Source organism: Orcinus orca, chromosome 11 (assembly GCF_937001465.1).
Source record: "Orcinus orca chromosome 11, mOrcOrc1.1, whole genome shotgun sequence".
Taxonomy (NCBI): domain Eukaryota; kingdom Metazoa; phylum Chordata; class Mammalia; order Artiodactyla; family Delphinidae; genus Orcinus; species Orcinus orca.
The window spans coordinates 88,452,154-88,479,648 of record NC_064569.1 but is presented as its reverse complement, the minus strand read 5'-3'; the positions used below and the strand labels follow the sequence as shown (position 1 = coordinate 88,479,648).

Here is a 27,495-nt window from a genome sequence, read left to right as displayed (position 1 = left end):
CTAACAAAACCCCAAATTATCAATTTCAGACATATTAGGGTCCAGGGCAGCCGCAGGAATCTGGGTAGCCAGAAGTAATATACAGTCTTCGTGGCACCCCATTAGGAAGTGAATCTGCCCTAATCATGTTCAGGGCTTAACTCAAGATTGTGATTCCGTGGAAACAGTGCTGATTAATCCAACTGTGGTCACATGCTTATTAGTTAGAGGAATGTAGAGCAGTATGAAGAGTCCCACCAAGATAGCATGCAATATGGGCAGGTCATTATCCAGTGGAAATAGAGGTTGTGTGACTAAAAGAAAAGGGATGAATGCCAGAAAATCCAACACACATTCATCCCGGGGGTGGTTCAGGCAAAGGATGACTCACGCTGGAGCTGCGGTTACAAGGATGAGCGGGAGTTCTTGACCAGGTGGAGGGCTTGGTGTTTAGAGAGGTCTTATCTGCCCCAGGTCCTCTCTGTCTCACTTTGGAGTATTGTTGTTTCCACTTGGAATGATGAGACCCCAGAGAGGCAACAGGTGCCTGGTTTCCAAGCATGCATGGCACACTGATTGCCTGGTTCCATCTTTGAGGACTACAACAACTGACTCTGGACAGTTAGAAAGTCCTTTGCTTCTGTGTGGTGGAGCTGTGCTCTAGATCAGGATCAGCAAACCACAGCCCACAGGCCAAATCCAGCTTCCACCTGTCTCAGTAAATAAGGTTTTATTGATCACAGCCATACATATCTACTTCTGTATTATCTAGGGTTGCTTTTGCACTACCTGGATTGCCTAGACCGGGGGTCTACAAACTTTTTCTGTAAATGACCAGATGGTAATTTTAGGCTTTGCAAGTCACACAGTCTCTGTTGCAACCACTCCACTCTGCCATTGCCTGGGAAACTGGAGAAAATGCAGTCAGTTGACCTATAAGGAAATATGCCCAGGAAAGGGATGGGGCCAAGAAATACTTCTGGTCAGTCTTGCCAATCGCTCTCTTCCACCCGTGAGCCAGGCCAGACCTGCCACTGCTCTCAGGTGCCCTCAAGGTGATAAGATCACCTCCCCCTGCCACCCCCAACCTCTCTGAGTTGGAGAATATTCCAGTGCATGGTCCAGTGCATTCCTGAGGCCTCCACCATCCCACATGATATCATTTCCCTCCTCTCCTCATTGTTAGCGTTTCCACTTGACATTGACAACACCTTGTCCCAGTTTCTCTTCTTGAGGATTACCTCATTGCTGCATTCTTTATGCTGAGCCTTTCTGCCCTGACAGCTCCAATTTGTCTTTAGTTATGGTGTTTCCTGGACCCTGGGTTGGCCCACATCCGAGGGAGAGTGTTCATGTCACACCTCGGTGTAGAACGCCCTCTCTGCCCATGACCATTCAGCGTCCTTTCTGGCCCACTTCCTGCCCAGTACTTGGGCCTTTGTGCGTGTTGCCACTGGGTGTCATTGTTTCTAAATCCTCTCAGCAGACAGAGCTGGGAAATAAATATGTGTATCTCAACCCGTGTATACACACGTCTTTAACTGTAATTTACAGTTGTGTGATACACACACACACACACACACACACATATCCATCTATAGCTAAAGCTAGACAGAGTTCATAGTGATGTGTCAGACTTTCATCCCGTACCACATGATTCATGTTAGCCTTCCCAGATTGCTTATCTGTAACTTCCCACTCCAACTGGGAAGAAACCTGGCTCCCACCATCCCCCATCCATGTACTTCTTTGTTCATCCACAGTATATGTGTACAGTTGCAGAAATGTCAAGCTGTAGTCCCATGAGAAACAACTTCACCAACTATGGTACAGGACTTACATACAGTTTCTTTCGTACCTAGTCATACAGCCTCCACTAATTTCCAAAGTTACTTAGGCAGCACCTTTCCACTCACCCCCGCCCCTTCATCAAGGGGGTCAGCTTCATACATGTGTCGTAAACATAGATTCTGTTGTCACAGTCTACATCCCATCCTACATTCTAGCAGCTGCATCACATTTGGGCCAATCAACTCTTTTCCCCAAACCTGTGATGGGCTCTGCCATGAAGAGTCATGGTTAAGAGCACAGAGTTTCTCAGATATGGTTTGGTGGCTTCTGCCACTCAGTGGGAATGATAATAATAATAATATCCATCTCATTAGTTTTTGTGAGACTGAAATAAGCCAGTGCTTATAAAGCTTTTAGACCCATGTCTCAGACATAGAAAGCACTCACTAAATATCAGCTCTCACTATCGTTATCTTTGGAAGGAGACCAGTCTGGCTTGTGTTCCTGCTGCTTCTGGCATTAGAATGCTTTTTTTTTCTTGTCTACGCTTACTGAAAAGTAATAGTAGCACCCATTGTACTAAGAGGTTTATGAGAATCTTTCCTTTAATCCACACAGTGCCCTATAAGCATGGTATTAAAATTATTCCCATTTACCCATGAGAAATAGAGCCAGAGATGTTGTCCATGGTTATACAGCTAGAAAATGCTAGAACCGAGATTCAAACTCACATCCATCTGACTCAAGTCAGTTCTTACCTTCCCTTGTTACCATGCAGATCCCACTCTATTGAATCCTACTCACCCTCCCAGGCACATCTCAGTCGCTACCTTCTGGGGTTCATGTTAAGTGACTGGTTTCTCCTTTGCTTCCCCGGAGTGCTTCATGCCTCGTGTACTGCTAACCCTACCACGCCTATGTTCTGGTTTTAGGCTGGTCTACCCCTTTAAGGTAGTGAGCAGCTTGAGGAAGGAGTCATCTCTTCACACTCAGATTAGTCCTGTACCCAGGACATAGGGAGGCCTGGTGATTGTTTGCCAAATTGAATTGAATTGCATTGAGATGAACTAAACTTAATTGACATAAAGCTTATCAATGTCACTGCTACCCTTAGTCATTATGTCTCCTATTGGCCACCATCTATTCTCAGCATCTGCTGCGCTCAGATGCATTTTATTTTCTCTTTTAGAAAGACATTTTATAGCAATTCCTCTCCTGGTTCACCCTTAAACCTCAATCACATGCCTTCCCTTGGTCATGAAACAAATTGCTTTACCTCTGCCACTTTGCCTAAAGCCATTCAGTCTTTGCTGAATCCAGATATGCCATTAGAGATAGTTTGTCTGGATTGCTCTTCAACATACACAGTCCCTTACCTAGTAGGTAGTTACTGGACACCTACTACATGCCAGGGACCACTGGACACTAGAGGTACAGAGGGATGAGTCAAAACATGTTCCCTGCCCTCAGGAAAGACAGCACACTAAAGTAGTCATTGCAAGTGAGATGAGCATTACTAAACATTGGTATAGGGTGTAGTATAGGAGGTTCTTATTGGGGAAGATGTACTCTCAGGAAGTCACATTTTCAGATGAAACTTGAAGGATGAGTAGGACTTAGGGAGGCAAAGATGGAGATGAAGACTGGATCCGGCAAAGGGAAAAAGGTGTGTGGAGGCCTACACACAGGAAATATCCATGGGCTTTGGAGAAAGGGCAAAGGAACTAAGAGGGTGAGGCAGGCAGAGCCAGAAGGCCTGCCTGCTCTTCACCATGGAAAGTAATCACTTCTCTCCATGGATCATTTTTCCTACATTTTGGGGCTCTCAAAAAAGATTCCAGAGTCACGGGGGCTATACTGCCCTAGTTCTTCTTCTGAAAAACAGGAGGCCAAAGTTTTCAGGATTTAATCTGATAGTGTAGGCATTTGTTAAATTTAACTTTTATATTTCAAAGGTGGCTTGGGAAAAGATACATAAGACCCAACAATTAAGACAGTCAACATAGAGGGAAATAAAAACAGAAAAATAAATCTGAAGACTGGATGCATACCTAAGACTACATGTCAGAATGTAAGCCAGATATTTGAATCAGAGCCGCCAAACAGCCAAAGCAAAAAAGGAAAGCAGATCAATGACAAGCATCCCTAATGCCCTCACTGTGTTATTTGTTGTGATACAGGAGAACCTCCATCTCTGGAAACTGGAAGGCCAACACAGGCTCTGCTATGCTGGAGCAGGTGGCCATGACAGAGAGGTAAGAGGCAAAGGAGGTGTTCAGGGAGAGGCACCAGCCATAGTGGGAGATAGATAGGGATACAATAAGGATCCTGTAATGAATGCCATCTCACACTTTGGCCAGTGTCTCTCCACCCACAGAGTACTTTCCTAGGCATGATCCCCATTACTGCCCATAACAGCCTGCAGGGAAGGTTTTATAAATAACCCCATTTTACAGATAAGGCAGAAAGTTCAGAGGGGGAAGGTGACTTGTCCAAGGTCACAGAGCTAATCAGTGACAGAGCTGAAAGTAGAACCCTACTATCTTGACTCCAAGTCCAGGGGTCTTTCCGGCCCTACCCAGCTGCTGTAGGAAGAGAGCAGGAAGTCCTCACCAGTCTTTCCCTGCTCTGACAGTTGCATGGAAGCATCCCTATTAGGGCAACAAGGCTACTGGACTGTCCACTCCTCTCTCAGACTTATTCCTATCTCAATATGAGAGGGAGAGGTTGATTTCCTATGAATCATGAATGTGGCAGGTATGCACTCTGGCTGAAAGTCGCTCAGGTCTTTCTCCCTTATTTAAACAACACCTGTAAGCCATCCTCACCTGAAGAAGGACCTGTCGCCTGCTCTTGGGGCCAGCAGCATACACACATCCTTTTTTGATTGCCCAGTGACTTCTGCTTGCAAGCATTCAATGACAATGGACAAAGCATGGGCTTTGGGGTCAGAAAGGCCTGTTCAGTGAACATGTATTGAGTGCCTACTGCATGCCATGCATGTTGAGCACTAAAGAGGCCAAGGTGAAAAGACCCAATCCTTCCTTTTAAGAACTCTGTATCAGTTGCAAGTGTCAGAACACAAATTAGATTGGTTTGAACCAAAGGGGGGATTTATTGGCTTGTGGCAATGAAAACTCCAGAGGTACAGCTCCAGGTAGGACTTTAGAACTTATTCTGCCCCCTTAAGTTGGATAGAATATGTTGGCTTCTCTGTTGGTTTCATTCTGGTCATTCATATGGTGGCCCATAATGACTCCAGGCTTATATCTTGACAGTGTCAAGTCCAGCAGAAAGAAGGTGTCTTTCCCAACCATTGCAGTCAAAGCCTGGAATAGAGCCTTATTCACAGATTGGCCTGACTTAGATCATATGACCATCCCCGAACCAATCACTATGGTCCAGAAAGCAGCAATGCTGTGATTATATAGGCCTATGTCACATCTCTGCCCCTAGAGATTGGAGTGGGACCACCCTGCTACAGTAGCGATGACTGAGTGAGACTTAGGGGAGGGATATAACACAGTCACTGTCCTCATGGAACTGTTGGTTCAGGGCTCTAAGCTGAGGAAGTGGCATGAACGAAAGTGAGTGGTCCTGCCCCTTCCAAGCTGTATTACGTAGGGTAAGTTAACTACCCTTTCTGAACTTCTTCAGTTGTAAATTGGAGTTAACATACCCAAGCCAGAGGGCTGAATGAGAGAGGGATGTTCAGTACCTAACCCAGTGCTGGCCTATGGCAGGGAGGGACACCGTAAATGTTGGCTTCCTTCCCTTCCAGTCAACCCCAGGTGGCAGCTACTACCTTCCAGGTGGGTACCCACAAATGCTAAGTAGTCTCAGGGGAGTTGTGCTCATCACCTGGCACAACTGAATCACCTGGTTTGGGGGAGTCACATCCTTCCCCCAGTGGGCATTCACAGGACAGTCCTGGCCCTTTTCTTCATGGCCTTTCCAGAATGTGAGCCCAGCCTTCCCCAATGCCTCACAAGCTACTCACAGATGTCTCCAGCAGGGCACTATCTCCCTGGCTCTGCTCAGTCCCAGGCCACATGGGCCATCTCTGCAGGAGCCTACCATGGGAGTGGGTCTGCTCAGGCCTGGAATTCACTTTCCATTCTGCAAATTCATGGGCAGTACCCTCAGTGCCTCAAGGGGCATTAGCGGATGAGATGAGATCTGGTTCTGAGAGCACTTCAGCTCATTCCAGGCCTTATGGCTCAGAGACACAAATAGATCTCAGAGCAGGCGTGCCCCCATGTGACCCTGGAGGGTGGGGAGAGAAGCAAGAACGTTTGACACAAAGTCCCCTGTGACTCCAAGTCCAGCCACCATGAGGGAAGCCAAGCAAGGCCAGGAAGACTTCTCCAGATACAAGCATCCTCTTGTTGCAGGGTCAAAGTCCAGCACTGAGATCTTCCCCTGCAAAGCAAACGGGCCTTGCAGCCATCAAGTGGCTGGAAAGGGAAAAAAAAGCAGCGGGTCCAGAGGACCAGGCCCCCAGGCCAGGCGAGAGTGGCCTGCCAGGCTCCTCTGCCCGCATTCCCCAGGCAGGAGGAGAATATGCCCTTTGTCCCCACAGGCTGGGCCTGGGAGAGCGGCCTGGGAGGGATTTCTGGGGACCTTCGAGCAGCTTTCCCAAGGGAAAAGGACTTCAGGGGAAGCTGGGTGTCCAGGATGGCTCCAGATGGGGGCAAGGCAAGCTTCCTACTACTAGGGAGCCAGTCAAGGTCTAGGTGGGGTGGGCTGAGGTCTCTGAGATCTCTCCCAGCTCCCATCCCTTCTCCCCCAGTCCTGCTTCTCTCCTGCCTTCCTGGCTCCCTTTTAGCTGCTCTCCTGCTGTCTCTCTCTCACGGTCCATCTATGTCTCTGCCTCCCTTTTTACCCATTCTGTCTCTCCCACTGCCTCTGTCTCTCTCAGGTCTCTGTCTCTCTCTGGTCTCTGTCTCTCTGCCTTTCTGTCTCTCTTGCTGCATCTCTGTCTCTCTCCATCTCTGAATGGTTGCCTGTGTGTCACTGTCTGTCCCATAGCCTGTTTTTCTGTATGTGTCCTTCTGTGTCTCTGCCTCTCTCTCCCTCTACTTCCCGTCCCTGCTCCCTGCCCCTCATGCCCACTGCCTGTCTCTCCATCCCTGCAGGTACAGGCTGTGGGTGGACAGCTGCTCAGAGATGTTTGGTGGCCTGGACATCTGCGCCGTCAAGGCTGTCCACAGCAAGGATGGCAGAGACTACATCATTGAGGTGAGAGGTGGACCAGGACGTCCTCCTGGCCTGTCCAGGCCCCTGAGCAGGCACGCCAGAGGGAAGGAGTCCAAGTGTGGCCTCCAGCATGGCCAGCTGTGTCTTAGCCCATGGCTGGGGCACATGCAGCCCAGGCCACAGCAAGCAGCCCCCACAGGCTTCTCACCTACCACCCTCACATACCCCATCCCCACTCTTGGCTGCCCCTAAGCCTTTGTGCCCAGGGGCTCTGAGCTGGCCCTCAGGAGTTCTGGGCGTGAGGTTAAACAAATATCCCCAACCCATGGCCCTAACAGTAGGGGAAAAGCATCGGGCCAAGAGTTGGCAAGATTCTGTCCCCTCAGAGGCCTCTTCAATTTCCTCAGTGTCCCAGTGTGTAAAGAGGACACACTTCCCTGGTCACTAGGCAGAGATTCCATTGTCTGTTCAATCAGCAGACAGGTACCCAGTGGCTCCCATGGGCTTGGCGTGGGGGTAGCTCTGGGGACAGAGCTCTGAGCAAGACGGACCTGGGGTGTGCAGGCTGGCAGGGAAGGGTGGTACACTAACTTCAGGGCACCGAAGGTTAGGAAAGGGGTGTGAATGGAGGGAAATGTAATTGTAAGAGAGGTCAGAGGGGCTCTGAGTCCCAGAATCTCTCCCTCAACCTTCCTGCAGCCCATGCCTCTCAGAGGCCAACCACCCCTGCTACCCTCCAGAGCTGTCGCCTACAGGTCGCCGTGGTCCTTCCATCACCCTCCTCCCCTACCCCAACGACTTCCTCTCCATGCTTCTCCGAGCCCCACAGTCGCCCTCCCACCTTCAAGGCTCCCTGTGTCCACCCCAATCCCACGGTCCCCCTCCCCCACTGTGGCTCCCCAAGTCTCTTGGCCTCACAGCCCCCTCCCCCTTCCTAACTCCCTTTCCCTCCCCGCCACAGCTCATGGTCCTCCATTGCTTCCCCTGAAAATGCTGCTCTGGCTCAGAATTCTCCCTTCTCTCCCCAGCCTCACATCCTAGCTCTCCCACCCCCCAGAGCCCCTTCCGGTGCTTCCCTTCTGTGGCCTTCTCCAACCACTGCAGAGGCGCGGTGCTGACACAGGGCCAAGACGTGTGAGGGAGAGCCCTGTGGCTGCCCCCTCCCCGGGGTGTGGGCGGCTAATGGGAAGCACATGGCTGGGGTGACCGCAAGAGCCAGCCAGTCCTCCAGCCCCGAGTGTCTGCACCACTCCCGGGATCCACGGCATGGCGGGAGCTGGTGACTGGAGCAGTGGGAGCCCTGCTCTTCTCCTCCAGCATTGCCAGGAGGGCATCCACACCCAAGCCCAGGGAGTATCCAGCTTGGAGGTGAAGGGGAGGGAGTCCAGGCTGGACATAGCCCCTCTGCCCACACTCACCCCCCAGAAGGCCAGGTAGCTTCCAAGGATGAGTTGCATCTATATTTGCAGGTTCAATCCTGCTCTAGAAAACAGCTCTCTCCTCACGTCCAGCAGCCACCATTACCTGAAATGTCCTCAGCAGCCCCTTCTCAGAGGACATTGAAGGGGCCAGGAGCAAAACTACTGCCCTGTACACTTGCTTCCCAGCTAGACCCAGGCTGCTCCCTGGAGGAGCGAGGATGCCTGGGACCTTCAGACCGACGCCTAGGGCATTGCATCTCCTGAGACCCTTCCTGGCCTTCCTGCCTCTGTACCTCTTCATGGGACCACCACACATGAACTCAGCTTTGGCACACATGTGGTCACTGATTGATTCACCCATTCGTTCATTCACTGCTGAGCTCCTGTTCTGGGCACCAGACCCCCAGCCAAGTGATGGAGATGCAGCAGTGAGCACAGTCGCAGGGACCCTTCCCCTAGAGCTTCCGTTCAGAGAGGGGACCAGCAATCAGCAGAGGGACTCCTGGCTCCCTTCCCCGAGCTCCTGCCTATCTGAGTTTCCTCAGCTTTCACTCTTAGGAAACAAAAATTTGTACCCGTGGGCCCAGACTCCCTGCCTCCAGACATTCAGTGGGTCAGGGATGAAAGACCTTACACATTGAAAAAAAAAAAAAAAATTTGTGGGTTTGGACTTTACAACACAATAAGACAACTTCTCAAAAACGTTCCAGGGTCGGGGGCGAGGGAAATGGCTTTTCAGATTTTTTTGTCTCTCAGAAACATTGCAGAGTTGTTTCCGTTGCTTTTCAGTTTAGAGTGAGGTCAAGGGAGATGGGGAGCTTTTTACCAGAAAGATAAAAGGTATTTTTCCCCAGTCAGGAAAAAAAACAGACAGAAGGGATCCAAAAATACTGATTTCTTCAGCCACCTCCGTGGTGAGAACATAAAATTTGTGGGACATGTTTTGTGAAGATCCTCACAGTGAAATACTCAGGGGAAAGACACTTGAACTTGTCCTCCATGACCTGTACAGGGAATGACATTGCTCATTGGAAAAATGTTTCCCTGGGGAGACCAGAATGTCCACTTCCTCTGGCTGTGTCCACCATGGGGAATCCAGAATGCTCTGACCTCAGGTTCCTTGTGGTGGCTGTTTTCTACTGCAGGGAGTGTAGGAAACAGAAACCAGAACAAAAAGGGTGGGCGGGCTCAGGAAGAGAAAGGACGACAGGCCTGTGTACACGTAGACGCCACAGTTATAACTCAGCTCAGCCCACATTGAACGAGAGACTGTCCATGCGCCGGGCACTGGGATCCAGGGTACCAGGAACCCAGGCATGACCAACAGGGAGCTCAGTTTGAGGACAGTTTTCAGGACCGTCCATAATAGGATCTGCGTCACATCCTTGAGTTTGCTTTTCAGCTTCCCCACCATAGTAGGTGCTTTAGACACACAGGCTCCTAAGTCCCAGCTGGAAGGGTCTTTGCAGCTGCCCACACCCCTCAGTTTATAGTTGAGGGAAACAACAGGCCCACAGAGGAAAAGTGACATGCCAAGATCACACAGCAAGTCCCTAGCAGAACCGAAGCCTGGAACCCAGGTCTGCTGTTCCCCTTTCTTACCACAGAGAGCTGTTCGTTGATCGGTGAGACACGGAAGGATTGCTAGCAATCTGTCCTTGAATTTGCTACTTCTTTGCCTTCAGTTTTCCCATCATGATAAGGATAGTAATGGTACCTATCTCAAAGAGCTATGCTGAGATTTGTGTGAGGTCATCCACACCCAGTGCTTAGGACAGTGCCTGGCACATAATAATGACATGTAGCACTTATTAGTATCCTTATCGTCCTCAGCAGGACTTATTGTAGGGACCTTTCATTCCTCCATTCAAGAGGTACTTAGTGAGGGCACACCTGTCTAACAGGACACAGGGTCCATCCCCAGGCCAGGGGCTCACCGTCTGGTTGGGGAGACACACATCAACAGGAGACCATGGCCCTGTGGGATAAGCTCTCCAATGGGACGACCAAAGTGAGGGTGGCAGGAGTGCCGAGGAGGCTTCCCAGAGGAAGGGCTGGCTAGATGTTCCCTGACGGATGAGAAGGGCCTAGGCAGGTAGAGAGTGGGCAGAGAGAATGACATGCACAAGGACCTGGACAAGAGAGAGAACCTGGTGAGTCCCCAGCTTGGGAAAAGGGAGAACGAGACAGTGCGTTTGATGGGGGCGGGGGGAGGGGGGTGTTGGTGAACAGGCTGGATTTCCCTACAGCTGGGGAGGAGACAGAGGGCCCACCAAGGCCTCGCTCCCCTTCGAGACCATCTACAGCTGCCCGTGCCTGGGGAATCACCTGGATCGTTGGCCTGCGTGACTTCGGGCAAGTCCCTTCCCATCTCTGGGCCTCGGTTTCCCCATCTGCAAGAAAAGCGGATGTGCGGATGTACAGATATGATCTCTCAGGCCCCCTCCCAGTGTAAGCACTGTGCCTCCTTTGAGAAGCAGCCTGCTCCCCGTGGGAGAAGTTCCTCTCCAGGAGTTTATTCTGCCAGAGCTCTGGAGAACAGGACTTGCCTCTTCCCTCTTCTCTCCGAGCCCTGAGTCGACTCTAACCCTTGTTATTTTTTTGGTCATAATTGAGCCCCCCACCTTCACTGCTTCAGGCTTTGTGGAAAACCTTGACCTTGGGCCAGAGTTCAGGAGGCCAGCCCCAATCCTGGGTGGAGGCCAAGGTGGGAAAGGAGGGGCAGAGACCAGCTCCCCAAAGAAAAGAGCAGAAAAGGTCAGCAAAGGCTCCCAGCCCTTGGTCGCATGTCTGAGGTCCAGCAAATGTCGACTGAATTGAACTGAGTCCAGGGAGTTGATTTAGACTGAACTGCAGGAAACTGGATGTCTCCACGGAGGTCATTCCCAGCTGGAGGCGCTGGGCTGGGTGTTTGCATGGAGAGCATTGCCATCTAGTGTTCACTTCTGTCATGAGCTCTGAGCCTGCCTCCTGGGATGCGCTGCCTGGCCGCCCTGGCCTGAGGGTCCTTCAGGACTCCTTTCTCTCATCACCTGCAGGTGATGGACAGCTCCATGCCCCTGATTGGAGAGCACCTGGAAGAGGACAAACAGCTGATGGCCGATCTCGTTGTCTCCAAAATGAGCCAACTCCCGATGCCAGGGGGCACAGTGCCCTCGCCCCTGAGGCCTTGGGTAAGGTCCTCGGAAGTAAGGGACACTGTGTAGCCATGAGAAATGCCTGGCTGTCTGGGAATGGGTGCCCTGACCCACAGGAGATGCTCCCAGGGAGGAACCAACTTGGGGAGAAAGGAATGGGGTGTGGGTAAGGCTGGGATTGGGGGAGAGCTTGTAGCCCTGCTCCTGATGGGGGAATTTGGGAGGCTCTGAGAGGCCCTTCCTCCCTTCACCATCCTGGGGAGAAAAACCTTGTCTCAACTGGGCTTTGGGTGTCTGTAGGCAGAGATTATTAACATAAGAAACCAGTTGTCTCCTCTGTGCCCTCAATCCCGGGCCTGAGCAGGGAGCAGGGTGTGTGTGTGTGTGCGCGCACGCACGTGCCCGTGTACACACATGCCCTTTGTATACTCCCAGGGCACCAGTCAATAGAGACTATTGTGTCTTCAGTTTTCCTCATCCTCCAACCTCGACCTGCTCCCTCAGAACTCCTCCCTTCCACAGTCCTCACCATGGACTACCAGATTATTCTCCAAAGAATTTGCTAGACCCCCAGCTTTCTGGAAAAGCAAGTCCCAAAACCTGCTCCCCCTTTCCCCACAAAAACAAACCTGTGATAACAGATGTCAGAATGACGGTCATACTCGAGGGGGCTGCTGGCTGGGTGGGGCCACAGAGCAGGCTTCTCCACTGGATATGTTCTGTCTTGACCTGCTTGGTGGTTACACAGGTGTATCCACGTGTGAAAACTCGTTGTGCTGCACACTTAAGAACTGTGTCCATTATGTAAGTTTTACCTCAGTAGTGAACGGATGTTGATAAACCCTGCCCTCGTACGCAGGAAGTAAATGGCTGTGGTGATCGCAACAGGCTTCTTTTCTCTTCTGCTCTAGACTCCTCAGACTAAACCAGCAAAACCCCCTGGGCAAGCCCAGCTTGGGCCTCCTCTCGGACAGCCTCAGCCACGGACACCCACACAAGGTAGGGCCCACGACGAGCCGCGCACCGAGAGAAACCGTCCAGCAAGCATGCTGGAATGCACTGAGGGGTCCACGCGTGACTTCCAGAAGGCGCTCTGGAAGCGCGCCTTCCAGATATGTGCCCTCGCTCTGTATGCAGAATGAAAGAGACCATGAGGTTTGTCACCCCCTTAAAGTCAGAAAAGGAGGAAAGGAAGACAGACAGTAAATGTATTAAGTACCACTGTGCTAGGGACTTTCCCATTTGTTTTCTCATTTTCAGCCTCCCAACTTGTCAACAGTGAAAACAACCATATTTCCTTTTTACAGAGATGGGTGTTGAGGTTTCGTCCAAGGAAGCACAAGAAAATGGCAGGTTTACAAGTGTGGGCTTTCAGATCTTCTAGAAGTTGTCTGGTTCCTAGCTGCTAGCAGTGCCTGGTTATAGATTTATGAGCCAACCAGCTAGAGTGAGAAAGAAAGACGGAACGTCGTACAGAACCTTGTCGACTGGAATTGTTCCTCAAAAAATATCCCAGCATTACTATGTAAATGCCACCATTTATTAGAGAATGGATGAACTATTGATGACAAGATGAAAAGAAATCGTGGCAATAACTAACTCTCTCAGGCTGCCAGCTGCTCGGGTGTTCTCACGCTCAGGCCTGGGGAGAAGGTCAGCCCAGGTCCTCTCCTGCAGTCAGAACTTTCCGGGCACACTCGCTGCTCTAGTGCCAGCTTGGAGCCTCAGGACCGCTTCGCACCAAGAAGCCAGGCCAGGCATTTTCATGGCGACCTTTTAAGGATCTGCTTTAAGACTCATCAGAAAGAAACATTACTATCACACTGTGGCCTTCCCAGTCGCTTTTATCAAAGTAGCAGATTCACTGCTTCTTGGGAAAATCGGCCTTGGGCACTAAATGGCTTCTTCTTCGAAAGGTCTTAGATAAAACACTCCATTCGTCTTTCCTTTCTGTGCTTCTCTTCTTGGAAAAGCAGAAAGCATTTAAGAAGAGGGAAATTGCATGACTTTACATAACTGTGTACCAAAGAACACTGGCTGCTTCTTCAGGCAGATAAACACCTATTTGAATCCACTTCCATGTCTCAGTACCCTGGCAGACTTAGGCAAGTTACATCACTTCTCAGAGCCTCAGTTTCCCCAGTGATAAAGGAGGAAATGACAGCTGCCCCGTTTAGTAATGGGAAGCTTCCCGTGAGAAAACGCAGGTGAAGCAGTTAGCAAGGTGTCCCGGCGTGGAGGTAGTACTTAGTAGGTTCTAGCTCTTACTACTACTAATATACTGTTAATAACTATTTATATGACCTTTACCATTAAAAACTCGCTATTAATATTTTGTGTCTTACTAACAATTATACATGTTGTCCTTAACGGTTGTTATCATAACAATCCTTATAACTAAAGCAGCCCCACTGCCCTCCTGCCTGGTGATAATTCTATAATTATAAATGTTCAAAAACAACTTATTCATCACCCTGCCAGGCTCTGACTGTGCCTCTGCCCTACCCTGGCCTGTCTCACTCTGCCCCAGGACTTACTTTTTCAACCACATTTGAACCGAGCACTTTTAAAACAGAGAGCTACTCTATTCTGGTTTCCTTTCCGGCCCAGAGTAGAGACACGCTCGATAAAGGGATATTTTAAGCGACATGAGGCTAAACACATGTTTAGTGAGTTGAAAAACAATCAATTTAAAACCAATTAGGATAATTAAAGAAAATGCTCATTGAATTAACATTCAGATTAAAAATAACAAGGCTAATTAAAACACAGTGCTTTCACTGAGTTCCCAAAATAACAAGATCACATTATTAACTTGTTTTCTGAACTCACTACTCACTTTCAACTCAGTAAAAATGAAGGTCTCTTTTAATGAACCTCATCATCTTTTAGCACCAATCCTGGGCTAAGGCAAATACTTTCTACATTTAATTTTTTTTCTGTATGTGCTCAAACAAAAAATACTAAATTTGTTGCTTTGCTGAGAAGCTGAAAGAAATTAGTGTCTCTTGATGAATCCCACCTGTATAATAGGGACTGAACGAATAGTTAATAAATGAATGAATGAGTATCCAGATTTTCCAAGATATTATCAGTCTTGAGGAGAAGAATGTGGAGAGGTGGGGCGGGGGGGAGGATTTAAGATAAAACTAGAAAACATGTCTTTTTGGACCTACAATGGGTTTAAAAAACAAAAAAAGTAAACCAACATTTAAAAATCAGAAGCTTTTACATAAACATCTAGATTTCCAGCTTCTCTTGATAGAGCAGGAGCTCTAGAAACAGTGGGCCTGCTTGCTACGTAGCAACCGTCCACTGACAGGGCAAGGACTCCTCCGTTTGCCTCAGGCCCTCCTCCTTCCTTGCTGGTGTCACTGCCACAGTGACACAGCGCCAATTGCCATTTTCTTTGTGCTTGCACCTCTTTAAAGGGGTAAGTCTCTGAACCGTGTTACCTCAAGTGGGAAAATTTTTTAAAGCCACGTGATTTTTCTGACACTCTCCTGCTTTATTTATTTATCTGCCTGGCCCTATAGGTGTTTGAGTTTTGTGATCAATGGGTCCTCCAATCTACTGGGACAATATAGTCATGAATCAAGCCGTGTGCAGTCAGTTGCTAGACTAGAGCTGCAATTCAGTCCAACCTGGAAAGTGTTGCACAAGCTCACAAAGATGTTCAGATGTGGAGGGATGTTTGATGTCTAGTCCAACGACCTCATTTCCAAACAAGGGCCCAGAGAGGAGAAGTGACGCACCCACAGTCACATGGCAGGTTAATGGCAAGGACCTGGGGCTCTGGTACCTGTAGGGTGTCAGGGCCACCAGACATGCAGGTCGTGCCCACCACACAGGGCCCAGCTGAGACAGTCTGAGCGGGGAGGCCAGCTGAAATCTAGTCCTTGCCCCCTTTGCACCGGGCTCAGAGCAGCCACCACTGGGGGAAAGCACCTTTTTCTTAATTTGCACAAAGGTGCTGCCCTGTGTGGTACAGTAAAGAAAGGAAAAAAGGGAAACAAAAGAAAACAGAGCTTTGAGTCAGAGAGATCTAGGTTTGAGTCTAGGCTCTTCCCCTTACTAGAAGTGACACTTTTTAAGCAAGTCACAGTATACCTGGGACTGAGTTTCTTTGTAAAATGGGGATGATGATAATGCCTAACCCACAAGCTGCGAGGGTGCCCAGCCCAAGGCCGGGACATGATAGAGAGGACACAGTAGAGACCTGGGGAGCTCACACAAGTGGAAGCCACATTATGAAAGGGCTCAGAGTTGAGCTCCAGCCCTTTTTAAACTCTCAGTCTCCCATCCTCTCAACAAAGCATAGCGGGAATCACCGCGGTGCATCCCACCTTCCCAGGAGCCGCTGTATCCTGGGATGGCGAGCAGCAGGCAGCTAGTCTGCCTTGCCAAGGTGCATTTCACAATCCGCAGTCCTGACACCTGGGTTCAAGGGTGAGGAGGGTGCACCTTGCTTGCTTGGAACCTTGGAATTGCACTCAAAGTCATTTCTGGGAGGCTAAAATGTCCTTTCACTTGTAGGTGAAAGCCTGTATGCTCTGTGCAGGAACAGGGTGAAGCCAAGCTCCTCTGGGCTTTCCGTGGTTACCCCTTCTAGTTATGAAACCTTAATGAGGCTGTTTCCACTGCAACCTGATGAGAAGAGTGGTATCTTCCCTACCGGCCTCTCTCTAGATCAAATGATATATTGCTTTTGAAAAAGTTCTTAGAAAAGGTTAGAGAGCTATTCGAAAGTAAGGGATAATTATTTTCATTGTTTCAAAAGTAATACATCTTCAGTGTGGAAAACATCAGTGAGCAAAAGGAGGAGAATTTAAGTCCCTCATCATCCCACCGTTTTTAAAATCATTGCTCAGTGCCTCATTACTCGAAGCGTGGAAGCAGAAGCATCACCTGGGAGCTTGTTAGTAACGTAGACCCCATTCGTGTTGCCATAACAGAATACCACAGACTGAGTGGCTTCATCAACAGACCTTTATTTTCCATGGTTCTGGAGGCTGGAAGATCAAGGTGCCAGCAGGGTTGAAACTTCTCCCCAGGGCTTGCAGACAACACCTTCTCTGTCTGTCTTCACGTGGCCTTTCCTCTGTGTGTGCAGGTCCCTGGTCTCTCTCTCTTCTCATAAGGACACCAGTCCTATTGGATTAGGGCCCACCTTTATGGCATCATTCAACAATAGTTGCCTCCTTTAAGGCCCTATTTCCAAATACAGTCACACCAGGGGTTAGGACTCCACCATATGAATTCTGTGAAGGGACACGATCCAGTTCATAACACTGCTCAAGACCTACTGTATCGGAATCTTTATTTTGACAAGACGCATGGGGATTCACATGCCATTAAAGTCTGAGACACACTGGTTTCAATGTATAACCTTCCAGTCTTTCTTTTTTACATAGCTTCATATATATACGTGCCAAAATGGAATTAAATGGCAAATACTGTTTTATAAGCTGCTTATCAACAACATCCCATGTCATTTAATATTATTCTGCCACGTCATACGTGATGACCATAGCATATTCCGTTATATGAATTTATCTTAATGTTCCTAGTCAGTTCCTCTACAGTTAGGCGTTTGTATTGTTTTCAGTTTTTCACTGTTACAAAAAACACTGTAGGGACTTCCCTGGCGGTCCAGCGGTTAAGACTTCACCTTCCAAAGCAGGGGGTGCGGGTTCAATCCCTGGTCGGGGAACTAAGATCCCACGTGCCTCGTGGCCAAAAAAACAAAACATAAAGCAGAAGCAATTATTGTCACAAATTCAATAAAGACTTTTAAAAAATGGGCCACATCAAAAAAATCTTAAAAAAAAATGAAAAACACTGTAATGAACATCCCTGAAGTGACACTTGTGCACAGCCATATTTATCATAAAAAAATCTGAATGTAATAATTTTTTTCTCCCTGTAGGGGGCCCTCGCCAAGCTCAGTCTCCTCAGCCCCCAAGATCTGGAAGCCCCTTGCAACAGAGGCTCTCCCCACAAGGCCAGCAACCCCTGAGTCCTTCATCTGGATCTCCACAGCAGCAGAGGTCACCAGGCTCTCCACAGCTATCCCGCACATCTGGAGGCAGCTCTCCAAACCAGGTCTCCAAGCCAGGCACCACCCTTACCTCACAGCCCCGGCCCCCCATGCAGAGCCGCAGCACCTCCCAACAGGGTGAAGAGTCCAAGAAACCAGCAGCACCCCACCCCCATCTCAAGTAAGTGCTTTGGGAATTGGGAAGGGCATAGGGTGGACTTAGGGTGTGGACAGAGCTGGGCTGGCTCAGGATCAGGAACTCAGAGACAGAGGAAGACCCACCAAGGACTCACCCAGACTTTAAATGGGTAGAAAGAAGCCCAGAGGATGGAACCGGGATAGCAGGCAGGGCCCAGAAAGGTGAGAGGATAGATTAGGTCCCACTGTGATCCTCCGTGTATACATGCATCAGTTATCTCTTGCTGCATAACAAACCACCCTGAAACTTAGTGGCTTAAGAAAACAACCATTTTCTTTGTTCATAATTTTTTGGTTTAGCAATTTGTTCTGAGTTTGGCTCAGCTGGGAGGATCTTCTGCTGGTCTCTCCTGTAGAATTGCCAGATAAAATATAGGATGCCCAGGTAGATTTGAATTTCAGATAAACAATGAATAGTTTTGAACATAAGTATGCCCTCAAATGTTACATGGGATATACTTATACTCAAAAAGTAATTGTTTTTAATCTGAATTTCAAAATTAACTGGGTGTCCTGTATTTTTACTTACTAACTCTAGCAACCCTACTCTACTGGGATCACTCATCTGGCTGTAGTCATCTGGCAGCTTACCTGGGGCTGGATGGTCCAAGAGGGCCTCCTGCACATATCTGATTGTTGGTGTTGGCCTGTCAGCTGAGCTCCTCTCTCTCCTTGGGCCTCATCCTCCAGCAGGCTGGGCCCAGCTTCCTCACATGGTAGAATTACATTCCAAAGGGGCAAAAGTAGAAGCCTCAAGGCTTCTCGAGGTCCAGCCTTAGAAGACGCCACATAATGTCATTTCATCCCATCACACGCCTTTGGTAAATACGAGTCACATGGTCAAGCCCAGATTAAAGAGGTGGGGAAATAGACTCTTGATAGGAGGATCTGCAGAGTCGCATTGTGAAAGACTAGGTGATGGGGACGGGAAGGAGTATTGCCACCACTTTGTGAAAGATCCATCCCAGTGCACACACATCCTCTCTCCTGTTTCCACTCAAGCCCGTCTCTTGGTTTGAGGTCAGAAAGAGAGACCCTAAATGTGTTTTCTTTGGTAAGCTTCTCCCTTTCTTCAACTCCAAACACTAATATTAATAATCATCGTTTCACTGCTAGCATCTATTATCTACTTACTATGTACTAAGCACTTTACCTAGTTGGTTTGTTTTTTTTAAGTCCCACAGGCTTAGGAGTTAATAACAATTATTATCCCCATTTTACAGATGAGCAAACAGAGAAAGACATTAATAATTTGCCAGAGTTTCCACTGTTAGGAAGTAGAAGAGCTAGGATTGAACACAGGACATCCAGCCCGTGAGTCATGCTAACCATCATTTTTCTGAATAGGTAATACATTCACATGGTTCAAAGATCTGAAAGATATTGTTTTTATTGAAAAAAATCTTCCTCCCATCTCATTCCTATCCAATGCTTTCCTGCCCCCTGCGCCCCAGAGGTGACCATTTTTGTTAGTTCCTTGTGTGTTCCTCCAGTGTTTCCTTATGCAAATACAGAAATATATGTTCTGATTCCCTCCTCCCACTTATTTCCACAATCAGCAGTATTCACTGTCCACACCATTTTGCTCCTTGCTTTTACATTTAACAGTAAATCCTGGAACTCTTCCACTCAGTTCATTGACATTTTCTCCTTTTCGCAGCTGTATAGTATTCTACTATATAGTTATACTACAATTTATCCAACTAATCCACCCTAAATGGAAATATGGTATGCTCTTACAAAGAAGGTTGCAGTGAATAGCCTTGAAAACATGCTGTTTCTTATACGTGCAGGATCAGCTGTATAGAAAATACCTGAAATGGTATTATTGGATCAAAGGACAAATGCGTTTTTAGTTTGATGAAATTAGCAAGTGGTCCTCCAGCAATAGGCATAGAGGTTGACGGCACAGACTCTAGAGTCAGACCACCTGGGTTCAGTGTCAGCTCTGCCACTTGAAAGCTGCATGACCTCAGAAAAGTTATCTAATCTCTCTGTGCTTAGACTTCCTCTCATGCAAAATGGGGACAATAGTACTTGCACCCCAGGGTTATTGTAAGGATTAAAATGAGTTTTTGCACAGTTAGTGCTTCTAGCCAGCCAGAATGCAGCTGGCTCCTTACGGGTGTATCTGTGACAGCCTCTCACACGTGAAAAGATACAGCCCAGCTGATCACAGGACAGACGAGGGCTTTGGGACTTAAGCCAGGTTTGGACACTAACCTCAATAGTCATCTAGCTAAAAACACTTAAATCTCCTGGGTTGTTGCTCTAAAGTATTATTTGGTTCAATTCAAATCCACAGGTATTTATCAAATGCCTACTCTGAACTTAGTCCTGGATAACACCCCGGGGGGAATAAGCAAAGGGGGAAAAGACAGTCTCTGCTTTGAAGAAGATTTTGTTCAATGCGATGACAAGACCAAGTGGGGATCTCTTCCTATGTCTTTCACCCCCACTAGACTGTGAGCCCCTTGAGGGCAGGGCCTGAATCTCATTCATCTCTCCAACCTGTCACCTAGCATGAGGCTGGCACACAGGGTCAAACACTGTTGTTCAAACAGTAGGCACCGTGAGAATTCCAAAATGGGCTGGAATCGGCAATAAGGGCTTCCGAGAAGAGTTGGAATTGAAGCCCGGAGTGTCAGAGCTAGAAGAGACCTGAGGGTGGGCCAGACCGACCCTCCATTTCGCCGATGAGGGAGAGGAGGTCCCGAGCAGTGAGTTACTTGCCCACAGCCGGAGGGGCCAAATGGCAGAGAGGGTCTGGAATACAGACCTCCTGATTCCCAGACTAGCGCTGGAAAGTATAGGAGGAACAACCATAACCCGGTGATACAGCCCTTCACCAAGTGGGTTTGTACACAGAGGCAGGAGAGTGGTCAAGTTGCGCTCTAGTCACGCCTGCCGTCTGAGCAGCCTGGCTTTGTGAAAAGAATATGAGCCCTGGATGCTCCCCTGTTACTTGCTGTAAGCCCCAATTCCTGTGCCTAAAAAAGGAGGATACCAATAACCACCTTGCAGGTTAATTGCGTGTGTGGTGTACTCAGCATCGTGTAAGGGCGGGGATGCCTTGTTTCTGGTCTCACTGTCCTTGTGGTGACGGGGCTCACCCAGCTGGCTTCCAGGCAAGCCCCAGGACTCACTTCCTGGGGAGTCCAGCCTTGTCGCCCCCAACCCCCTTGCCTTTCTGTTTCAGCAAATCCCAGTCCCTGACTAACAGCCTCAGCACGTCTGACGCCTCCCAGCGTGGGACCCCAAGTGAAGACGAGGCCAAGGCCGAGACCATCCGCAACCTGAGGAAGTCTTTCGCCAGCCTGTTCTCTGACTAACCCTGTCCAGCCCGGGAGGGGGTGCCCCGTTACACTCCCCCCTCTCCTGCCCCATCCTCCATCTCAGCCTTGGTTCCTGACGGGAACAGAATGGAGGGCCTGAGAATATACTTTCCAAATGCCTTTGGTCCAGGAACTGAGTGTCTACATGTGTTCCCACTTTCCTTTGCCATGACGTTCCAGCATTGCCCGACTGAGGGGTGGGCCTTTGAGAGCCTCCAGGTTCCTCAAAACGGGCCTTAAAGACAGGCATCTCGTCAACCTTCCTACCCAGATGCTTGCTTCCCTGCCTCAGATAACCACGTGAGATGTCTGTGTGTGGCTAGTTTTGACATTTCTTGTTAGTGTTTTGCTTGTCTTTGGGAAGGGCCCCCTCTGAGCCTTGCCCCACCTCCATCAAATGCAGACGCTGAAGTCAGACCTCAGCAATGTAGGAGGCAATAAACTTTTGACAGTGTTTTGCAAACAAAAGGACAAAAGCGCAGCCAGGGGAACCTACCACCTACCCTTGCAAGTCCCATCCAAGCTCAAGAGATGGCCCTGCAGACCAGACAGGCGAAGCCCCATCACACCCACCACCAGTGGACCTTGAGGACCATGGAAAGAATTCAGAGGCTGCGTGGCCCGTGGGGCCTTTCAGAACACAACAGAAACAGAGGGGAGGCTTTACAATGTCGCTCGTGCCCAGAGTGCTATCCTAAATTGGACAGCCAAGAGCAGACCATGGGTTCTTTTAGGAATCATCACTAGTTCCCAGAGGGGGAATATGCCCTCCACTTCCCAAGGAAGGAGTCAGGTTAGGGCCTCTCTACCCATTCCGTGTTACACCACCATTTGGTCTCTGAACTCCTACCAGGAATGTTGTTTTCTCCTCAAGGACATACAAGGAGCCAGAGACAACGAGCAGATGGATGACACAGGATCAGAAAGTGCAGTGACAGTAACTTCTAGCTCGGCGTTTTGCAGGCAGTGTACAGCAAGGCACTGGAAGGTTAGTTATAAAAGGGTTCACCGGCCAAACGTGTTTAGGAAACACTGTTTTTTGTTTGTTTCTTTTCTGAGATTGATAGTACGTATCAAAGGCTCTTGGAATTCCTGCAGTAAAGAAATTAGCTTTAACTTTGTTTAACCCACACTTATTTGACTAAACCAGTTAACTGCAGAGCTGGAAAATGTAACCCTGACTCCCTTCCCAATGCTTTCTCCTACATCAGGCTCCTGTCATGATTAGATGGGGTGCAGGGGTGTCCCAAATCTCCAAGCACCTGGTGCTAGAAACATTGTAGGTGCCAGACCAGCCTCCTGGCTCCAAAGAGCCGAGGAGAATCCAACATAGCCATGCTATCCCCTCACAGCCCACTTTGCAACTTGAGGCACGTCTTCCCCTCACCGTTCATAGGGAAGGGGGAGAGGGAAGTAAAAATGAAAGCGTCCTTGGCCTGGCGCTGCATTCTGAATAAAAGAGTGCAGAAAACTATCGGGCAGGATGTAACACCACAAAGCCACGTGTTTTAGAAGATTGAGAACACAGGAAATACGTGAGGCGACCGTCACTCTTCTACACTGGAAATTAAGATTGGAAGAAAAAATCAAACTATCTCACCCAATTCTCAGTAATAAAACACAGCCCAAAATACACAACAAAGTGGTGATAGGCTAGACAAAGTTTCTCAAAGCATGAGACATGGCCAATGTGCATAGCTAGCTTCATTTCAGACCAAAGGATTCAGAATTTCTGGTCATAAGGCCCAGAACCTGTATCTTTGTCAATCTCCCTAAGTATTTTGAATGCACGTTGAAGTTAGACCAGCAGCCCTGCCCTGAGCTGTGTGGAGAAGGTGAGAAACAGTACCGGTGTGGAAGCGTCACAGCCAGGGCCCACTCCTTGGGTGAGCACAGCTAGTGGTTCCATAAACCGTGATTACATGGCTTAACTTTTCCCACTTTCCCATATTCTGTCCCTTGTCCCTGAAAACATCCCAACATTCAAACCATATTTCCCAGATATTCCAGTAGAATATCAAACTCATTTCTCAGGCCAGGCATCCTTGTTTTTATAACCATGCACAGAAGATTCCATGACATGAGACAAGTTTATAACCAACACATGGCAATAAATTTTCCCATCAGTCTGTGTATGAGTACAGAGACCAAGAATGGTCCTTTGGAGACCGTTGATCCCCAAAATGGACTGTTTTCTCACATAGGCTAGCACATGTTCCCTCCAAGCATTTAACCTTTAATAATTGTGATATTTTTTAATGGGAAAGAACAAAATGAAAGGGGGAAGGGAGTCACTCTGTAGAGAGTCTGAAAGGTTGTGTTTGTTATTTTTTGCTCTGTTTCACAACCTTGGCCCAAAGAAAGACTAGCATTTTCCGTCCAAGGTGACTTGGTGAGGCTGAAACATGACAAAGATCCATTTGGTTGTGCTGACATGTAGCACAATGAAGAGAGAATTTCCAATGCAGCCTCAGTAGACACCTCCACCAGCCGGAGAAAATATCTTCTTCCAGATCGTCCTCCTAACAGCATGATAAAAGGGTTCTGTCGTCTAATTGTCAAATCAGCTTTCGAGGGATACTGGAATCTGCGTATCCTTTCTCTTGCATTAATCCTCTGGGTCCTCTTCATCATTACCACACTGCCCCCCCGTTCAGTCCCTGCTGATGGAGCAGTTCTACCATTCCAGAATTTCAGGGGTTATAGGCCTTCATTCCCATGGTAACAAATACAGTAGCAAATCCCATGAGCCTGAACTTCAACTACCTTCTGGAAGTTCTCATCTGAATTTGCAGTGGAAGGAGCTCGAGGGGAAAGCAAGCCAGTGCCGGCATCTCGTGAACGAGCTACGTGGGCACAGCGCAGCGCACGCCTTGTTCGGCACGCGGTGTGCAGGATGTGTGTTAGGTTGGCCCTCCTAGAAAACTATGAAATTAACAAAATGTAAACAAAATGTTAAGAGAAAAGAAAAAGGCTGTTTTTCTACGAGTATCAATGTGAGGAAATCACTTGCCCAGGAAGAGAATCAAACCAACAGAGAGATTGGTAAGAAGCTGAAGAGAATCTGTGGCCGCTTTTAACCTGCGGGAGAAAGCAGAGCAGAAGGCTGAGACCTCCCCCGTGGTGAGCGCGGCCCACACAGGCGAGTTGGCTGCGGGGCCACTGAGGCTGGGAGCTGAGGGACCAGGTGCCACTGTCAGCATCAGCCAGGAGGTGCAACGAGCAGACCAGGACAATACGAAGGCTTGTCCAGCAAAGACCCTGGGGTCCCATCCAGACCACACAGCAGGCCACAGCAGAGCCCAGCTCGAGCCATCCTGCAGGCACACAGTGTTCTTTCAGAGCCCTGCCCCTCCCAGTGCCTCATTCAACTTCATAGAACAAGTTGGTGGCTCATTTGGTTTTGTGTGTTTAGAATCTGTGAAAGGATGCAAGTTAGAGTCCCAGTGTAAGCGAGTTAAGTCAGCCTCGCAGATACAAGCAGTAACTTAATTATGCTGGAGGAATAGCTCAGAGCCTAAGAGCACTTGCACATGCATCGCATGGTTTTCTTTACCCAAGAGAATAAGCAGGCTGGTTGCTGACTATCCCCCCTGAGTGTCAAAAGCTGTCCTCGACTCCAGAGCAGCCGTGGATTAAATTCCATTTCAGTCTAATATTTACACTCTAATAGAAGGGGGCACTTTGGGTTTGGTTGGAGACAAATTGCAAGGTTGGGTGACAAACAAGTCAAACCAGTCCATTAACCAAACACAATGCATAAAGGGCACAGAGGCTCCCTTGTGTTTCCACAGACAAAATATGCAGCCCCAAGAGGTGAGACTTCTAGACTGTGTTCATGACCCTCAACTGGCAGGCCAAGAGGAAAAGATGAAAAGTTTTTTGAAATTTCAGTGTATTATTTCTTTAAGGTAAAACCAATGTAAAACTAAACATTCTTCTTACAATTGTGTGTGTGTGTGTGTGTGTGTGTGTGTGAGAGAGAGAGAGAGAGAGAGAGAGAGAGAGAGAGAATTCTTTAAAATCCTAAATACGTTTCATTATTTCTATTCTGCTTGGTCCTCCTGCTTTAATTCCAATTTCCAAACTCCATATTTTAAGTATCTGCTCTGTGGTCTTTTGTTGAGTTTAGAGCAGAAGCAAGTTAACATCTCCTTGCCTCTCAATTAGCATTTTACCTGTTTTGCTATGGGATAGCAGAAACTTAAGTGCTATAACCTATTGGGGAATCCCAAGAGAGCCATTAAGTTAGTTAAGATGAACCCTTATGTCACATGACCTAACTAGTACTTCCCGTATCTGATCTCCTACAGTCAACTGGAGGCTATCCGAAGGAGGATTAACCACACTCACAGCACAGTGGAGAGCTGGGACCTGCCTGGCCCCTCCCTGAGGCTCAGCTACTGCCCAGGGTAGGAGCAAGACAAGCCTTGGCTCAGGGCCCCAGGTATAGGGAGCAGAGGGAGAGTGGAGGAATTACAGAGATATTAAGCTAAACAGTGATCTCAGGAATTGGAGAGAGGCAAGCAGGAGTGAGAGAGGACAGACTTCAACTGTTTGTACATAGGGAATCACAAAATCTTACATTGTTAAGAAGAGGATACCTCCCATGATTTGATTTCCAGCTATGCCAAACCAGAGCTCTCATTTATAAATGGCCGGGGTTGGGGGTGGGGGGGGAGAAAATCACTAAGGCTACAAGCCAGTGATGTGGAGTGCATCTTACACAGCATTCTACACCAGCAGTCCCCAACCATTTTAGTGCCAGGGACCGGTTTCATGGAAGACAATTTTTCCATGGACCAGGGGAGACGGGGGATGGTTTCAGGATGATTCAAGCCATTACATTTATTGTGCACTTTATTATTATTACATTGTAATGTATAATGAAATAGTTACACAGCTCACCATAATGCAGAATCAGTGGGAGCCCTGAGCATGTTTTCACTTGCCACTCACTGATGGGGTTTTGATGTGAGCTGTAAGCAATTGATTTATTATGGTCTCTGTGCAGTCAAACCTCTCTGCTAATGATAATCTGTATTTGCAGCCACTCCCCAGCGCTAGCATCTCCGCCTCAGCTCCACCTCAGATCATCAGGCATTAGATTCTCATAAGGAGTGGGCAACCTAGGTCCCTCACATGCGCTGTTCACGGTAGGGTCCATGCTCCTATGAGAATCGAATGCCGCCGCTGGTCTGACAAGGTGGAGCTCAGGCGGTAATGTGAGCGACGGGGAGCGGCTGTAAATAGATGAAGCTTCGCTCGCTCACCTGCCGCTCACCTCCTGCTGTGCAGCCCGGTTCCTAACAGGCCACAGACTGGTACGGGTCCATGGCCCAGGGGTTGGGGACCCCTGCTCCACACTATCTTCTATCACAATACATCAAAGTGGTGTCAGAAAGTCACGCAGTGAACAGGCTATGACCAAACAATGACTTCATTCTCATCATACACCAGCAACACATAAAACTCAAGTCTCAGTCTAATGAAAAGAATGTAGATTTTACAAGCTTCTGACTATAAAGCTAGTCAAGAAGAAAAGCTTCGATGGTGGTTTAAAGAATTCAGAATAAACTAGTGGGAGGACCACAAATTTAGGTGTGTGACACACCACTGGTATCCTAAACTGAGAGATCTGTCACGTAGGATAGTAAGTCCGAGGTGAGGTCGGAAAGTAGCACCTGTATCTGCAGGACACCAACACCATTCACGAACCTCTCAAGGACCACTCGAAAATGAATGCATTTTGAAAACTACTGTTTTATAGTATATGGTGCTTCTGGTCATCACTATGTCCTTCCATCTCCACTACACACACACACCCCACATACAGCACAACCTAACATCATAAGGCCACAGAAAGGTGTACTAGAGAACCAGGATGTTTTTACCCATCGAAGTTTCAGGGTGACTCTTTCAACCCAGACCCAATTAAAGCCATATGGCCTCTGGTGGACACTTTTTTAAAGGCTGTCCTATAGCTCAGATATTACAAAATACCACAGGAAAAAAGAATGTCAACAGCCCTAATCCTTTACCTATACATTAAGCTACTAAAGGTGACATGGCCTCTGGAAAATCGTATTAATTGACTGAATTTTCTACACTGTGAAGGAAAAAAGACAATACATATGTATAGCAAAGAAAAAAAATTAATGTGTACGAATTCATGTGTAGAACTCTAAACATTCTTGTAGCACATAGCATTCCAAGCCATTTCCTTATATGCAAAACAGATTTTTTAAAAAGCAGGAAGACATTGGCAATACTCCTATTTTCTGCAGATACTAACAGTGTTTTATTCCTGTGTTGTGATTCAGATTTTAATCTGTCACTATAGCATGTTTCCAGTAGTTGTTTATGTGCTAAGACATTTGTGTTTGGCCTTTTTC

The 27,495-nt window shown here is 48.2% G+C and overlaps 1 protein-coding gene across 2 annotated transcripts in view; it reads left to right on the top strand.

Moving 5' to 3' along the window:
* SYN3 (synapsin III) overlaps positions 1–25,101 on the top strand; it is a 461,812-nt gene extending 436,711 nt beyond the window's left edge. For both annotated transcript variants that reach the window (XM_049694415.1, XM_004269401.3), the window contains exons 9-14: positions 3,951–4,025; positions 6,909–7,011; positions 11,429–11,563; positions 12,439–12,526; positions 17,457–17,748; positions 20,965–25,101. In XM_049694415.1, the coding sequence (XP_049550372.1) occupies positions 3,951–4,025; positions 6,909–7,011; positions 11,429–11,563; positions 12,439–12,526; positions 17,457–17,748; positions 20,965–21,097 (826 nt within the window). In that variant the 3' untranslated portion in view covers positions 21,098–25,101. The remainder of the gene's footprint in view (positions 1–3,950; positions 4,026–6,908; positions 7,012–11,428; positions 11,564–12,438; positions 12,527–17,456; positions 17,749–20,964) is intronic.
* Positions 25,102–27,495: the final 2,394 nt, after the last annotated feature.